Source organism: Xylaria bambusicola (assembly GCF_022495145.1).
Source record: "Xylaria bambusicola strain CBS 139988 unplaced genomic scaffold F5B22scaffold_15, whole genome shotgun sequence".
Taxonomy (NCBI): Eukaryota; Fungi; Ascomycota; class Sordariomycetes; order Xylariales; family Xylariaceae; genus Xylaria; species Xylaria bambusicola.
Genome location: NW_025953568.1, coordinates 118016 through 135051, shown reverse-complemented (window position 1 = coordinate 135051; position 17036 = coordinate 118016). Strand labels below are relative to the sequence as shown.

At 47.9% G+C, this 17036-nt stretch overlaps 4 protein-coding genes across 4 annotated transcripts; 3 read left to right on the top strand and 1 right to left on the bottom strand.

Moving 5' to 3' along the window:
* Positions 1-965: 965 nt before the first annotated feature.
* F5B22DRAFT_645420 (uncharacterized protein) lies at positions 966-1886 on the top strand (the record flags this gene model as incomplete). The annotated part of the gene is made up of 3 exons (XM_047978581.1): positions 966-993; positions 1051-1583; positions 1629-1886. The coding sequence occupies 3 exons, from the start codon at positions 966-968 to the stop codon at positions 1884-1886; spliced, it is 819 nt and encodes a 272-aa protein (XP_047831817.1).
* A 523-nt stretch (positions 1887-2409) lies between these two features.
* Positions 2410-3050, bottom strand: F5B22DRAFT_645419 (GAG protein N-acetyltransferase; the record flags this gene model as incomplete). The annotated part of the gene is made up of 2 exons (XM_047978580.1): positions 2410-2778; positions 2865-3050. 2 exons carry the CDS (start codon positions 3048-3050, stop codon positions 2410-2412), a joined length of 555 nt encoding a protein of 184 aa, XP_047831816.1.
* A 705-nt stretch (positions 3051-3755) lies between these two features.
* Positions 3756-6626, top strand: F5B22DRAFT_602006 (Lecithin:cholesterol acyltransferase-domain-containing protein). The gene is made up of 2 exons (XM_047974652.1): positions 3756-4440; positions 4507-6626. Exons 1-2 carry the CDS (start codon positions 4126-4128, stop codon positions 6070-6072), a joined length of 1881 nt encoding a protein of 626 aa, XP_047831815.1. The 5' UTR covers positions 3756-4125; the 3' UTR covers positions 6073-6626.
* F5B22DRAFT_602004 (uncharacterized protein) lies at positions 6627-8307 on the top strand. Its single transcript, XM_047974651.1, has 5 exons — positions 6627-6783; positions 6853-7011; positions 7072-7494; positions 7633-7773; positions 7832-8307. Exons 1-5 carry the CDS (start codon positions 6715-6717, stop codon positions 7979-7981), a joined length of 942 nt encoding a protein of 313 aa, XP_047831814.1. The 5' UTR covers positions 6627-6714; the 3' UTR covers positions 7982-8307.
* The last annotated feature ends 8729 nt before the right edge of the window (positions 8308-17036 follow it).

Here is a 17036-nt window from a genome sequence, read left to right as displayed (position 1 = left end):
GCCCCCCCCCCCCCCCCCCCCCCCCCCCCCCCCCCCCCCGCCCCCCTTGCCGATATCTATGATGGGTAGGTGTTGCAGTTGTAAAGATTACCTAGGTGACATATCAATTTACAATTTACGCGTGTCGTGTCGTCGCTTCGCTCGCGGTGTGGGAAGAGCTAAGAGCGGCCGGATAAGCCCATGGACCCACCGCCATTCGGAAGCTTCCCCGCCATCAATCCCAGGAGCCTGGGAAGCCGTTCTTGTTCCGCGCCCCACACACACAACAACTTTACAGAAGTATGTACAGTAGTACGAAGTACCAAGGAGACCGAGGAGAACCTCTTGCCCGCCAGGGACCTTGTCACGGTTAATAAACATTGACACAACCTACATACCTAACTACCGGATTCGGTACTCTGCAAGTACTATACATGATTTAGGTATCTCTATGATCACGTACCGCATATGTGATTGACGGGAGCACGCGGCGAGGACAGCGGGACCAATGATGTTTCTAGGGAAGGTGCATGGGCAGACATGGGATAGCATGTCCTCGCGAGTACGGCATCGTTTACGGTGTGAGATGCCATGGGTCTGCCACGGACCATCCCACACACATTACATTGTGGTACGGCCTAGATATTGTTAAATCCGAACCTGGCATCTCCTGTCAATATGTCAATATATATGCTACCAAAGTCCTTCAATCGTTGAGAGATTCCCGAGTCCTCTTGTCCACTCCGCTACCTACACTGTCTCATACACAGCCTAAAGCTCCTGCAGATAATCAAAACGAGACACGGAGCCTTCAATATTGCATTACAGTCTTCTGGTCCCAATGCTCTAGGTACTTGAAAGCCATCCATAGAGTCTTATTCTCACACCATACCTACATGAACGCTGGGCGAGACGCTCTTCGCAGTATCGTTCGTAGCACAAATCGTATAACAACGCTCCATTTACAACGGGTGTTGAAAACAGTCATGAGTTCTGATGAATCTGATTTCTACGGTATTGCAAGCGTGAATACCTTGTGGCTTACAACTCTGCTTAACACTTGAGGCCTAGGCGACGACCATCAGGTCGAAGATCTGAAGCAAAAAGTCGGACAGTTCGACATCGGCAAATGGTGGCAAGATTACGGCAAGCTCAACACACCCCTAATGCTCCATGCGAAAGGTACAACAGAGCATGCCTCACACCTTCATAATCCCTACGCTGCCGATGAATACGCGTGGCAGCTCACTGAAACTGTTGACGCATTCCTCACTCGACTACCGCCGGCGACGACGGAGCAGGTACCAGGCCACTCTTGGATTTGGGTTTGTAACCCGTATATTAAGAGAAAGTCCAAGAGCGAGGCCCAGAATCAGCGGGTTCGCGGGGGTGAAGATGAAGCTCCCGAAGACGAAGGTGCTGATCTCGCAACGCTAATGCAAGCCGGGGAAGAACGGCTACATTTTGCCTCGTCGTTCATCCACGAATCTAGGAAGCCCGGCATATCGAAAGCTCTCATCACGCGGGAAACAAAAAAAGCGGGTATGGATGCTGCCAAGGATATCCTCGAATTAGCAAAGGGCCTTCGAGTGACATGCGGCAAGGTGAGGTGAACTTTTCTCATATCAGTTTATCGCTAACCAATACAGTGGATGGTCTTCTGCACCATCTTCGAAATCGACAAGGTCTGGGAGTCCGTCGCCAAAGCCACGGCAAATAACGAGCTAGGTATTGCTGCGAAGGTAGCTACCAAGTCTCGTCTTGACCAAAGAACAGAGCGCCTTATTTGTGTTTATACGGCAGACTTCTCAGACACAGGCGACGTTACAAGAGTAGCCAGGAAACTGAAGCAGCTTGGTATCATCAAAGGCAAGCCACTCTACTACAAGCCTGGTCAGTCCGCCTAGCCGATCATGCGAATTTCTAGTCCTAACCAAGAAAAGATGCATATACATACTTAGGGATCGCATCTGGCAACCCATGGGAAATTAGAGCTTCTATATACGACACGCGATCTCTGCTGGGTAGTTGAACAACACGTAATTATCATTGAGTGTGTAAATGACGCAGAATGACGTTGCGATCTCTGCTGGTTGGAGACTGTTCGAACCAGCCCGGATACCCTTGTTTCTGATCTTTCATGCGGCTCATAATAAATCAATCGCAGTGTTATCAACCCCTCCCCCAAAAGACCTGATGCTATCTTAATGTTTAAAACGCCACCCAATGCAAAATTGAAGCAATACAATAACCATGAGCACTCTTAAGGTCCCAAAAACGCCTGAAAATGTAGTCGGGTCGTCTCGTCAATGCCACGCTCAAAGTAGCTTTCATCCACGGGATCACTTGTTTAAAGAACTCTACACAGCATCTTCCATGGGCCAACAGGTTATACACTCAAGCAAAGCCTCCTAGGATTTTAGCCACACATCAAATTAGGGGCTTCATCTCCTCATTCTCATATCCGGGTTTTAGCAATAACACGAGCCTATACGCACTATTGCCGTTGAGATAATATCTATGAAGCTTCTTCGTCCGGAGGAAGCCGAGACTTTCGTACAGCCTCATAGCGGGTATATTTGTCTCCTCCGTCTCAAGCACTATTTCGTCGGCATTACGTTTGGCCATGGCATCGATAGCTTTCCTGACTAGCATAGTTGCTATGCCATTTCCTCGAAAGTCCGAAGACACGACTAACATGGCGATATAACCTCTAAGTGTGGGTGGCGAATGTGATTGGTGCTGTTCGAGCTTGCAGATGATAACGCCAAGGAGAGAATCTTCGGTGGGGTGCAGGGCCTATCAAGATAGAGATTTAGATGGTAAGCCTGGTGGTCCCATGAGACACAGTCAGAGAGACGTCAAGTAAGACACCGGAGACTCACTAAATAGCACAAGTGTGCCCACTGGTACAAGAAATACCGATACACATAGATGCTATAGGGCTCGCTGAGGTCCTTAGATATCAAGGCTCGGATTTCCGGTAGATATTTCTCCTCGAGGGAATGTTCGTATTGGAGATACCGTAGTTCGCCGAGAGGGTTGACCGGTTGAGCTATCTCTGTAGCCATGGGTAAACATTCAAGATTGGTCATATCCAGGTAGTTTCGCACGCGATAATGAGCTAGACGAGGCGTAGAACTCGACGGGCCTAGTGGTGGTTGGAGCAGCTTTCAGCGTCAGAATACCGTTAATAGTTATTTGCGAAACGTGTTAAAATAACTGAAGATGTGCATGACATGGGCAGCTGGGTGGTAGAATAAATGAAGTTAGTTCTGGGATAAAGAAAGGGAAAAGAGAGTACCTAGGTAGCTAGAAAGAGAGGCCGGTGAGCCCACGCACCCAAGAGTCCGGGCTGATGTACAAGTAGAGGAGCAATAACGAACGACGTAGATGCCGAAGCTTGTACGACAACAGACAACAGCGACAAGACCGACCAGAGTGATCCATCCGCCTCCTCTTGCGCCCACTTTCACATGTGAGCGAAGACAGACCACGTTAGTACTACATCCTACTACCTACCTAGGTATACTTCAGTGCAGATTCAGTGGTACTATGTAGCCTATTGGCATTGATGCAGTGGTGGTATCTCAGGGTAGTAAGTATATTTTACCTATAGGTACCTACCAAGTACCCTATAGAAGTACCGATCCATCGCTGACTCTTACAGGAGACTCTATTACCTGATCAGCTGATTGGCCAGGAAAGATCGTTCCACTGTGGGACTTCGTCGTAACAATGTACATCCATAGTTCTTCTTACCTGTCCAATATCCCAGCAAGATAATTACCTTGTACCCTGTACCAGGGTCAGATAAAAATGAATGCGCGGTTGACGTCAATTCGGCCTGCGATAAAGAATTTGAAGATCCATATCGCCATATTGCACAGCTACCTAGGTAGGTACTGCAGGGGGCTGGGACCTGTCAATCAGGCACAACATGTATAATCAAAGCTAGGAAGGTTACCTAGTAGATCTCTACTCTAGCAACCTCGGGCTCGCGACTCTCCACTACCAGAACACAGCGTCAGTGTGGGCAATCCTCCCACTCACCCACTCACTCTCCGTTTTGTTGCCCCCGCAACGACATCGGTCTTCCGATCCTGAGCGACTCGAGTTCTCCTTGTCATGTAGGCTTATCTGACAATGGCCTCCGAACTTCGTCGCCGCGCAGCCGGCATCGATCCGTCTCCGTCTCCGTCTGCACAAACATCGCGCGATCAAAGCCCCGTCAAACCCGGCGACAAAGTCAAAATCATTCATCAACGCGATCAGCCACCCACGCGCAAAAGGAGGAGCACGTTCATATTCTTACTTGGCAGTCTGTTCGGGCTCATCGCTGCAGGTTTACTCGCGCAGAGGAATGATCTCATTGAATTTCCTGAGTTTGGCGAGCTCAGCATGGACAGTCTCCTCGATGTCCTGCCCTCGAACTTTGTAGCAGACTTGAAAGACTTGGTAGTACGTTGTAAAAAGCCTCTCCTCTTGCACGAGGCCTATACTAACGTACTGGCGCCATGAACAAAGGCGAATGCCGAGTTTATCGAAAGTTCTGATGCCTTTTCTGTGGGCGTAAAAGCGCGAGCTGAAGGTCTAGACGTCCATCACCCCATCATCATGGTGCCTGGTGTAATCTCCACGGGTCTCGAGTCATGGGGCACCGGTAATGTGTCTCGGCCTTATTTCCGGAGGCGGCTATGGGGAAGTTGGACCATGATGAGGGCACTGCTGTCTGACAAGGAGGTGTGGAAACAACACATCATGCTGGATAAAAAGACAGGATTGGATCCGCCGGGTCTGAAACTTCGAGCTGCTCAAGGTTTCGACGCGACAGACTTCTTTATCACAGGCTATTGGATCTGGAGCAAGATATTCGAAAATTTAGCCTCTCTTGGCTATGATCCAACCAATGCTTTTACCGCTGCATATGACTGGCGACTGTCATACGAAAATCTTGAAGTGCGAGATCAATACTTTACACGATTAAAAAACCACATCGAAATGGCGCACCAGGTTTCAGGCAGAAAGGTCGTTCTCGCATCCCACAGCATGGGTTCTCAGGTGACTTTCTACTTCTTCCATTGGGTTGCCTCAGAATTAGGTGGAAAGGGAGGTGACGACTGGGTAGATAGACACGTCGAGGCATGGATCAATATTAGCGGCTGTATGCTTGGTGCTGTAAAAGATACGGCAGCACTATTGTCGGGCGAGATGCGAGACACAGCGCAGCTGAACGCATTCGCTGTCTACGGTCTTGAGCGGTTCCTTAATAAAGAAGAGCGTGCAGAGATATTTCGCGCCATGCCAGGTATCTCATCCATGCTCCCGATAGGTGGCGAGGCAGTCTGGGGCAACTTGACCTGGGCACCGGATGATAAACCCGGTCAAGCTCACACGTTCGGCTCATTCCTGAATTTCCGGGCTGGTGGGAATTGGACGACTCCCAAAAAGAATCTAACTGTTGCTACCGCCTTAGACTACCTGCTAGATACTAGCGATGACTGGTACCGAGACCAGATACTTCGCAGCTACTCCCAGGGCATAGCCCATACCAGGGCTGAAGTGGAAGCCAATGAGCTACAACCACACAAATGGATCAATCCATTGGAAACCAGGCTCCCTCTGGCGCCCAATCTCAAAATATTCTGCTTTTATGGTGTGGGAAAACCCACCGAAAGAGCCTACTATTACCGACCACCTGACTTTCCTCACCAAACGAAGCTCAATATCACCATTGATACTGGTTTGACAATTGACGATATTGACCACGGAGTCGTCATGGGCGAGGGTGACGGCACAGTCAATCTTATCAGCACGGGCTACATGTGCTCTAAGGGGTGGCGGATGAATCGATACAATCCGGCAAAGTCGAAAATCACAGTGATCGAAATGCCGCACCAACCTGAGCGGTTTAACCCACGAGGCGGCCCCAATTCAGCAGACCATGTCGATATCCTAGGCCGACAAACGCTAAATGAGCTATTATTACGAGTAGCAGCGGGGAGAGGAGAGGAGATCGAAGACTCTGTGATCAGCAACATTCGACAGTATGCAAATAATGTAAAAATATACGAGGAGGAAATGGAATCTTAGACAAGCTCTTCAAGGCTCTAGAAGGCGCATGGGGACACAGGATACGGGGAAAATTATACTTTGGGGGCGTTGTAGGTTCACTTATCCATATACATATCTAGACCTGATGCAGCACATAGTAGCTCTGCCAGTAGATAGTCAGCAGGAGCTGCAGTATTACTTGTGTATATAGAAGCGTACATATTACTTATGATAGAGCTACACATGCGATCATCTTGCATGTACTTCAGTATTGCACAGTCAAACTTGGCTGGGAAGGCTTGGAGATTGGGTTAGTGCAATAAAGGGCTGTTTCTCGTTCCTAAACTCTAGAGGCATTGGCTTGTACTTCTATCCGAGCGGTAAACATCAAATTTGATGCCGGACTCATTCTGTCTATTCGATTATCCTCGTTTAAATATCTTTTAAGCGGCTTTCTGTGTATTGCCATGAGAAATTGAGGTAGGTGAGGTGCAGAGTAGGTGCTTATGGTCGGTGTGCACGGGCCACCACGAGCACTGAATGACCCCCCAGACTTTCATGTTGTCCGACTAGATTCTGAGTTTGAACTAAGACAAACCCGCCTGTGCCGCAGCAGACAAACACGTCGGCATATACAGCAGAGCGGTTGGAAATATAAGCGGGCACTAAATTCTTGCGACAATGGAGACCAATGGGAAGAGAAAGCATGATGCTTCTGGAGCCCAGGGCTCCAGCTTAAAGAGAAGCAAGGTACGGAAGACTTGAGTACTCTGGTCCGAATCGGCCTTGGACGGCGTAGTTGACAACAACAATCTGCAGGGAGGCAACCAGGGGAAGTGGATGACACCCAGTCATAAGGCAAAGCTCGCAGCCATCAAAGGTCGGACCCTTGAGGTCGGAGACATGGGGTTCTGGGTGACCTGTCAGAGAATGAAGGAGATGAAGGCAGCAGACGAGATACTTTCTATCTGTGAAGAGGTGAGAAACTCATTCACACGTACCAGATTCATGAGCTCAGGCGAAATGGGATTTGAATAGTACGGCCAGAGGTTGTTCGGCATAGCATCCGATGCCGCCGATGATGCTGCGGAGGATGATGAGCCCGAAGACATCGAGGTGGCCATCGAGAAAGAGATCGCGACCATGGAATCAGCGAATAAGACGAAGAATTCTGTGTTTGACCTTATAAGGATGAATGTCGACTGTGTTCTCTTCATGCGTACGCGTGCGCCCGTCGACCCGCTAAAGTTGGTCCGAGAGATCTGCAAGGACGCTGCCGTTGCAAACGATAGGAAGCTGCTGCGGTCGCGATTTATTAACAAGCTAACCCCCATTACACTCACTGGAAAGGCTACTGAGAAGGGGTTGGAGGACGTCGCTAAGAAGATTCTATCTGATCACTTTCGTATGGCCGATGATGAAACGGACACTGAAAACGACGGCGAAAATGAAGCCTACTCGGTCAGTAGAAAGTTGAAGGCCAGGAAGACAGTACCTCTTTCCATACCTATCACTCTCTTCTTATCACCCATATCACCCATTCACTTCAGTAGTTCAAGCCCACGTTATCTCAAACCCGTATCTAACCAGGCGCAACAGTATGCCATTCGCCCAACATTGCGCGCACATTCATCGCTGAAGCGTACCGAGGTAATCGATAAGGTCGCCAACATGATCTCGAAACGACATAAAGTAGACCTCAAGAACCCGGACAAGGTTATTATAATAGAGATCTTCCAGGTGCGTTTTTACACCAACTGCTCTTCAGTTAGAGCCTGATGCTGAGTAGTTTTCTTAGACTTTTTGTGGTATGAGTGTTGTCGGTAAGGACTGGGAAGCCATGAAGAGATACAATATACATGAACTATACTCAGCAGCCCTCAAGTCAGCAGCTGATCCTGGAGAGTCGGAGGAAGCAAAAGAAGGAGAAGGGGATGGCCAAGCTTAGCCTATAGCCTGGACCACGATTAAGCACGGGACATGTTGGGGATTGCTTTACATCAATTTGAAAACACACTTGACTGCTAAATTTCGGCGCTATGTCAGTTGTTACCTCGCAGGGCTGCGTTTCTGGCTCTCGGGAAACAACACACACGAAGACCAGGCATATCCTAGCCGTAACAATAGACACCCTTCGTGGTGGCGCCAGATTATCTGCTTAGATTCAAGGGCCTGCCATTATGAAAGTTGCCAATCCCCTTGTCATAGTAAGAACCCTATCTAGAAGTCAGATCCGTAGCAGTCAAAATATCAATGAAACTAGACATGTTACAATGTGCGGGCAAATGTCCAGAGGCCCTCAATACACTAAGGGCCATTACTCTCATGCTAAAATCCCCATTGTTTCCCGTCGTAGTTCAGCATTCTGTGCCATCGACATCGCTCTCAACTATGACTAATACTCTCGGACGTTCCGGGATTCGCGAGTTCATCCCGTATATACTTGACAGGGTAATGTGTCTCAACAAAGCAGCCTTCCTATGTGTTTACAGAATTCAATGATTGCTGCCGAAAATGGAAATCCGGGACTTCGGAGGATTGACAGGCGATCTAATAGTAGTGTACGTAGTCCTTGCACTCGCCGGTCGAGGGTGCACGGGGAAAAGACCGAAAAGAACGGGCCCCGTATGTCTATACTCTTTACGATGTTATAATGCAATGGGGAGTTAGCGAGGGGTTTGTTTGAGAATCGCACTGTTCAGAGGGCGAGAACCACAAGTATTCAGGGGCAGATTGACGGATGTTACACGTGCAACCTCTGTGCCAGCTGAATATGCAGTTCGCCTTGCACTTCGGCCGTACGAAAAGCCATTGCAGGCTGTTAATAATCATCCATAGACATGCAGGCAATATTGGAAAGTGAGGTTATACAGACTTCGCTTCTTGAAACAGACCCCAGAGACCTAGGCGGTCCGGGCTGGCAGACCAGTTGTATATAGAGTCGAGTCAAGCCACCAACAGCCAAGAAGGGGTTGGTTGGTCAAGGACTCATGCAGCCCTAGTTGTTCATTATAATCTGAATTACCTAGATTCCAAGGCCAGTATTGCTGCCCTTGTTATAACGGATCTGTGTGGTAGATCAGAGTCCTTAATCATGGAGAGCTATCTTCCTAGGACATATCGAACCTGCCTTCCACGGTGAGCTGACATGGATTGGTCGTTAGTTCCTTCAACATTTGTTGTATCCGTCACACTCCATTTTCTCATATGGGAACTCGCTTATTGATACAGTTTGCCCTTCACATTATCTGGTGAAACAGTATCCGTCGCGTGTGATACAGTCCCCCTTTTACTTATACACCGTATTATTTCCCTACAGCAATACAGACAAGACAAATATTGTGGTATGGAACCTTTGTATTTCACGGTGGGGTTGTTATCCCGACCAGCGCAAAAGATCCATATCTTGATATCACAGAGACTTTGAGACAAGTATTGAATCTACCGATTACTTGATTATGGCTCAACTGTGAGATTGGTTTGGACTCACCTTACGTGCATGGGAAATACCAGGCACATCACCTAGGTAATGCTAGGACCCTACCCAACTGTCGGTCGCAGATAAAATCCATATAAATTCTGCTGTGCCTACTTCTGAGGAATTTATGTCTTATTGCTTTTGATGATGTACTCAATCTTTCACTGGTATAGGAGATCTACAAGTAAACGGACATAAATGAGCTTGAAACAAGACCATCCGTTCCATAGCTTGGTTATATAAATCCCTTGAAATGGCTAGGTGTGATACTGATTGCGAGACCCCCAACATCTATAATGGCTATGCACAGACTAAGTAGGATCTTTGTACATCCGAATGATCTAACAACTCTAGAAGCCTATATTGCATAGATTCCCGTCGCTGCTTTCCACATTCAACTCTCGCCTTACGGCTTACTTGTTGAGTTTTCGGTGGTACATTGCATATCATTGTGACGCCAAGAAACCAGCCTTCGCAACGTTTGACTTCAATTAGCAATATACTCATTATTACCTATAAGCGATGCGTTTTGTTATAAAGCTAGTAGCATCGAGCAGCCTTGTGTGATAGAATATTATATGCGTATGTCGAAAGCTCTACGCTCTCTGCACAATGATATATGTACATCAGCTCCGATTTTTGACACCAAGTCATTCTCAGAACGATGAGTCAACTACATATAATTCTCAACAATTAGTCTAGTGCCGTAAGTGATCAGGGAAGACCAAACGGTCGCATTTTCCAAAACCTCCAAACTGCAAGGCGACCGTTGCTGATCGGCTGATGTGGGCGTTACAGAGGCCTGAATGCTCGTTTGTCCCAGGCGCATCGCCAACACCCCCAAGTATGCATGCACATTAATGTAATTACAGCTGCAGGTGATCATCTGAACTAACCAACAAGTCGAGTCAAAGATATACGGTGCGGAATTTCCATGGGCTCAGCCGTATAGCATTACAAAGAACGTCGCTACGACAGGATAGCGAACTCCTAAAACGTGTGAAGAACAAAAGGCGGTATCTCTCGGAAAGCGAGGCTGCATAGTCAATTATCTGCCTATGTATGCAACTACCTATAGATACTTATGCTACCTGCATGCAGACCCTAACCGCTTCCTCCACTTATCTTGTCTATAATCCCTCAGATGAATTTGCGCGCAGTGACTCCCTTGCCAAGCACACCGTTGTTGAGAGACAAGCTCGATTTCTTCGCGCGTTTGAAGAGCTCTGTCGTGCCCAGCATAGGTAGTCCAGCCGAACCAACGATGATGGCAGAGTGCAGTTATGGCGCTTTTCGAATCTTCAGCGTGGCTGATGTGTAGTCCGAAAGAGGCTTAATGGGCGCGGTTTAGGGCCTTGGGCTGCACACAACACGTGTGTTGTCGTGTGACATGATCTGAAAACCAAGGCTGGAGCTGTATAAATCTGGTCTAACCAGAGATTTTCCCAAATCGCCTGTGAGGCGTTTGGCGGAATAATGCCCGCTTCCTACATTTCCGTTAACAAAGTGGCTCGATATTTGAGTCAAAATATTATGCCGCCTTTTCCTTGTCTTGAGTGGCGGGAACTGCTAGTGATCTAGCGTTGACAATTTACATATGAAATAGTGGCATATGATCCTTGACGAGCTGAAGTTGTCGAATTAAACTACGCTAGATATTAGATACCGTTATTCATCTAAGGGCAATCGATCGTCCGCCCTAGGAATAATTTAGCACTATGGCCAGAATAGTAAGCTTGTAGCTTATGTAATTAGTTCACGGCATGAGCGTGAATTTGACACTACCACTGAGAATAATGATTCATTCTCATCGCAGAACAAAGTATATCCCTAGCAATTGCGACTACCCCGAATGCCAAATAGTTGTTTCCATGCCTACCTTTATAGTATAGTAATGCATAGAAAGGCAGTGCTTCAGTTTATAGTAAGACAAGACGGTCATTAACCGGTTCACGTTGGGTATTCCAAGAACCAGCTTGCTGAGTTAGCCCCAATTCATTCATTTACAATTGGGGGCTAAAGGATCAACCTCCTCTGGATCATGGCGGAACTTCCCATTTCTTAGCCATGAAGCTAATGTCGTGCGTATTTGTCGTCTCTGCAGGTATACTATAACTAATTAGTTTTAAGGTATCGGGGCCGGTGTACTCTGCAGGATGTGGGAGTGGGTTTTGACGCCGGTAGTCAAAACGCCATGTCCCCATGAACTCCGGATACCCTGATTCCAAATATACAAGCAGTGCGATATAATGTTGTGTGCTTACTGACATCACCACAAGATCGCTGGTACAGTGCTGGGTGCTCTACTGATATTTCTCATGTTGGTTCAATTCTAGCCTCTGTGTACTGTAGTAAATAATTCATGGTTATATAAACTATCAGAGAAGAGGGTCATAACAGGTGTATCGAGCCGGTGATCAAGTCTGGATTGTTGATGGACGAAACACAATGTCGCTTCTCGCATATGGATTACCCCAGATGAACCACATCTGCGTACCAGAATCTGGACGTTCAAGAGTATCTGCCACACGGGATAATTGACATATTCAGTGGTACAGATCAGGAGAAACCTGTTAGATCAACTCTTTGTCCAACACCTTGTCCGACATTCGGCTAGGTTAAGATTGAAAGGTCATCAGAATCGCCCGATGTAATACCAGATCATGACGGACACTTGTGGCACCAGGATCTGTCGGTAGGCCCTTATCGTTACTAATCTTTTATATCATTAATTCCCAGGAACTCGCATTTCCGGAGCTTGACACTAAGAAACATGCGGCTACGAGGAGTCTTGTCGTCCTATATGAAAAGGGTAACTGTAACTCCAAAAAAATCATGTTATTCACGCCACTTCCCATTTCAGTTGGTGAAGGTTAGGCTGACAATGTTTATCTGCTCGAGTACGCGGCAAGATAGAGCTACTACGACAAAACTTGATGGAAAGACCAGCACTTGAGGATGTGTCTGGTTCATTTGCCTTATTCCCGGCAATATCCAGCTAGTGAATCCACTAAAAGACCACCATGCATATACTTTCCACCTAGATCTTCATTCTTGCTCTTGGAGGAATGCCTAAGCTCCTCTTGTCGTCTTCGATAGTGTTGTTGCTCGTGTAGCGTGCGACGGGAGACGAAAAGGAGGGGTTTGAAAAATCCGTCAAAGTCCGGGTCCGCGCTGTTTCATTGCAGAGAGCATTTGCTGCACGAAGCGCGAATCATGAGGCTCAAGAGAGCAGCACTAAGCCCCATTACGACAATTTTAACGAGATGTAAGCTAGACCCTAGCCTGAGGTAGCAGTAATGATGACTTTAATCAGTCATCGCTACGGGAGACATACCATTGGTTGCCTTCGATGCAAGGCGTGATGCAGAGAAATGACGATGTCTGGAAACCTGCCCTTTTCTTTTAAAAAAGAGTTTCATCGACGGACTAGCGGGAACGCTTATTACCCCCGACACTGTTGCATCGACGATCTTTTATAGACACCTATATTACAACCCTATCAAGTGCACACACACACACATATATATATATATATATATATGATCTTGTCGGACCGGCCGAATGATGTACCATGGATCTGCTGTGCGTACCGCTAGTCTACCGTGTCTAGCATGTCATCGCTGCAGATGGTACATGTACATATGTAGTGTAGGTATGCAGATTCTGGAGGATGTAAGTGAGCATGGGGCATCAGCCGAAGTGCAGAGGGTGGCACGGCGACCCCACCAGGGCCGTGAGACGCCACGCCGCCGGTGCTTCAAGCCGGAGAAATCCTTCCATGTGAACCGTGACGTGGAAAGAGATTTGAATGCTTTAGCTGTAATTCAAGGCGCACGACACGGCGAACGATTGATGTGCTCGGCCTGTCGAACGCAGAGTGACTATGTGATGCCAAACATGGCGCGAGGATAATCATTTTGCCAGTTACATATACATGTACACAGTGACCTAAAATAGGCACTATATGCACTATATATACTATGTAAGTAAGGGAGGCAATGGCGAGAGTGGTTCGTGGACCGGACGGTTGTGGTTCTTGAACGGGTCTGAACGGGTTCAACGGCAACCGAAAAGACGAGACCCAACAGAATGGACCCCGGCGAGCTAAACTGGCCAGGGTCCCGAAATGGGCAAAGAAGCGGGACGACGACTGCCACGTTACATGGCTCGACATGGCGCAAACGCAACCGCCACTATGCTTTATACGGACAGTACTTATACGGACAGGGAGAGAGGTAGGTACATACATACATACACATATGTCGGTGGTCATTGTAAATGCTGAATTATCCTTGAATTCCATCTATCTACTACCTCTGTATTACATACCTAGTAGGTGCATGTATAGACTACCTTATGTACATATATAGTTTAGCACCCGCAAATAGGTAGGTAGGTAAGTACCTAGGTAGGTAAGTAAGTAAGTACCTATCTAGATCTACAGCCAAGTGCTGTACCTACTTGGCTAACTCAAAGCCTCATCTTTCTCTCCCTCGCCTCGCCTCGTCTCGCCTTGTCTCCCCCCTTCCAAAGCTACTCCCTTCTTGGACTTCTTTGTCTTACCTACTTCGTACTCGATACATATAAGTAGGTACCTGAATGCACCTGTAACTTGTGATCATGTTATAGTATGGCGTCGGTGCCGAGAACCTTGATGCGTGCCCCCATCGACTGCGCTTCTGGTGGTTCTGTCATGGCGTCTTGGCAAATCTAACGCTCTCGGAAGCCAGTTCCTATTTCGACCGTTTCGCTTACCGTGGGCCAATGATAAATTTTCCGACTCGCTTCTTCGATGCAACCTCGTTCTCGACCGAGACCCGCCCCTTTGTCAGCTCTCCATACTACCACTTAATATTTACATATTTCCATACATATATACACACATATATACATAGTACTACTTAAGTAAGTATGTAGGTAGGGCACGGATGTAAGTAAGTACGTGTAAGTAGGTATAGTCTCACATCGCCTCGTCGTCGGGTGTCGTGTTTCTCGCTTTGCTTTACCACTTTCGCCGTGCTGATGTGTCGGTTTGATGGCATCCTTCGAGAGGCGTCAGCCGATGTCCCGAAACCACTGCTTTTTCAAGCTTCAACTCCGATACCCAAGCCTCCGACTTCAATCCGGTTTACGATCTCTATCATGCCTGACCATCCATCTCCTTAAGTCCATAGTACTATGTATATGCGTACCTATAGTAACTGATCTAGGATGTACATCACGGGAAGAGTTGCAAGGCAAACCTGGCCCAATACCTAAGTAGCTGAGCTACACTAAACTCAGGAGAAGAGCGGCTAGAGAGGAGCCGCCCACAAATTATGCCACAAACAAAACCAAAACCATATATACATTGTACATGCACTATGTAGGCGAGTGGGAATTTCCCGTCCTGCTAGGAATGTAGGTGGCCATCATTGGTCATTGTAGATGCTAGGTAAGTAGGTAGGTGGTAGGTGGTACAGAATACCATGTCTGCCATGCTCGCTCCCTGTCACCTTCGCGGGTTTGGTGATGATGATGGTTCAACCAACATAAGTAACATCCCATTTTCCCTCCTTCGACTGCCGCTTGACCGCCAATGCTTGTACATACACAGCAGTCTTCGTGTGCCGGGCCATGCAACCTCGCTTCCTTGGCCCAATCGTTGATAGACTTGTCTGCCTAGGTTACCCGCCTCGCAACAAGCCATTGCCATTAGCATCTTCAGCCACGGCTAGGTTAGATTACTATAGGATACAGCTAGCACGCAACTACATGACGCCGACGACGCTACCTGCTACCTACCTGCTACCTACCTGGTTAGTACAGTATCGATACACAGTCACTGCTCTGATAATACCTAGGTAGGTCTGGTAGGTATTCTCAAATACCTAACCAATGACGGAGACCTCCCCATGACCCTCACCCTCTGCCGCCTCTTCCTCCTGACCCACCAGTGCGGTCCAAGGCCCGCCCATTTTGGATCGTCTCTTTTTGCAACTAACTTGGCCGGCCTATGGCTCCCTCAGCTGGTGGACGAGCGAGCAGCGAGCAGCCCCGGCCTACTGTGTATGTATGTATGTGTATGCTGAGCTCTTTTAGTCCTGCCGTAACGCATACGCCGCATTTTCCCCCAGTCCACTGGTTCCGCCGAAATTGATCTTCCAGAATGCTTCCGCCGCCGCCTTGGCGAAACCGTAATTTCATGCTATTGACGTGATCATCTCACCCAACCAGGGCTCGCTTGTTGCTCATCGACTAACGACTGCCTCCATCAGAAGCGGGAGCTACAGTAGAGCTTACCTAGTCTGCCTACCTTCTTGGGCCGCATATCTGGTGCACGTACTATGTAGTCGAGTGTACTTGCTCGTTTCTCTGCGAATCATACCGTCAAGCTATATCATCACCATCCTATGCCTGGATACCATCGATCATGTCCGCCTCAACAGTCCCTTTAGCCCGCCATGTTGTGCCCACCCATCCATCGTTGCTGATTAATCCTGCACCGTACACTACCTCATACTTCTCATGCTCACTGTTCACCATTAGTCCATCGTGACTAAATCGCCTAGTCCTCTTTCCGCCTCTCGTCGAGTAAACAAGCGAGCGAGCATGCTATACAAAGTTGCCAAAACGCTTGGCCCCCATAACACATCTAGGTTAGGGAGCTGTTGTTTGTTTCCGCCCGACTCTACTAATCACGTCGTCGAGTCCTATTCGCTGAACAAGCGACCCTGTGACAGTAGCCTTTCCTTACCTCGCAAAGATCCAAACGTGCCAGACCCAGCAAGAGCTCTCCTAAGCTCGCTTCTGGTAGTGTGTGATCAAACCACTCTCGCTTCTTGTACGAAACTCTACTAGCCTCTCTACTATCATCCGCATAATAAGTATTTTGCTGGCTGCAGTGCTTGATTTAAAACTCGTTTCGAAAGAATGAACCTACTAGCCGATAACATTTCTGCCTACATCACTTGTCTATGTTTTACTCATCTTGCACATTGCAGCCTCGTTAGTAGTGAGCTCAAATAGTTCTAGTACGTATTATCGTATCTACTATCCCCGGCGGCCATTATACTGCTATTATTGTCACCCATCTGTTATAGATCCAGAAATTCTATCGTCCGCTGGGCGTATTTGGTACCGGATCGCTGCTATATAGAAAAGGGCAAGGCCCTCTCGACTCCAGGCTCTTTCTCTCTAGGTCAACCGCCTAATCACCCGAATCCCACCCATTGCGGAGCTTACGTTCCATTGCATTCTCCGCCTACCAGTATATCAAGAAACGACATGAATAGCCATGCAAATCATGGGGCCAAGTATAAGGACAGAACCGGTATCTTCCACGGACCCCTGTGGTGTAGAAACAACCCCCCATTTTACTCTTTTGCCCTTCCACACTACCCAGGCCACCAGCACCAACTCTAAGACGACACAATCAAGAGGGATAATATCTGGTGTGTCACGTCCCACAAGACGGCTTCGGCTACCTACTCGCAACACAGTCCTCGTCACACAACCCGAGCTTCCCGTTTCCCTCACACCC

Bases quoted from the DNA above. Each gene is read 5' to 3' on its own strand.
- F5B22DRAFT_602006 (XM_047974652.1), top strand. From the start codon at position 4,126: ATGGCCTCCGAACTTCGTCGCCGCGCAGCCGGCATCGATCCGTCTCCG. The intron at 4,441-4,506 runs GTACGTTGTAAA...CCATGAACAAAG, and splicing joins CAGACTTGAAAGACTTGGTA to GCGAATGCCGAGTTTATCGA.
- F5B22DRAFT_602004 (XM_047974651.1), top strand. From the start codon at position 6,715: ATGGAGACCAATGGGAAGAGAAAGCATGATGCTTCTGGAGCCCAGGGC. The intron at 6,784-6,852 runs GTACGGAAGACT...AACAATCTGCAG, and splicing joins CCAGCTTAAAGAGAAGCAAG to GGAGGCAACCAGGGGAAGTG. The intron at 7,774-7,831 runs GTGCGTTTTTAC...TAGTTTTCTTAG, and splicing joins TTATAATAGAGATCTTCCAG to ACTTTTTGTGGTATGAGTGT.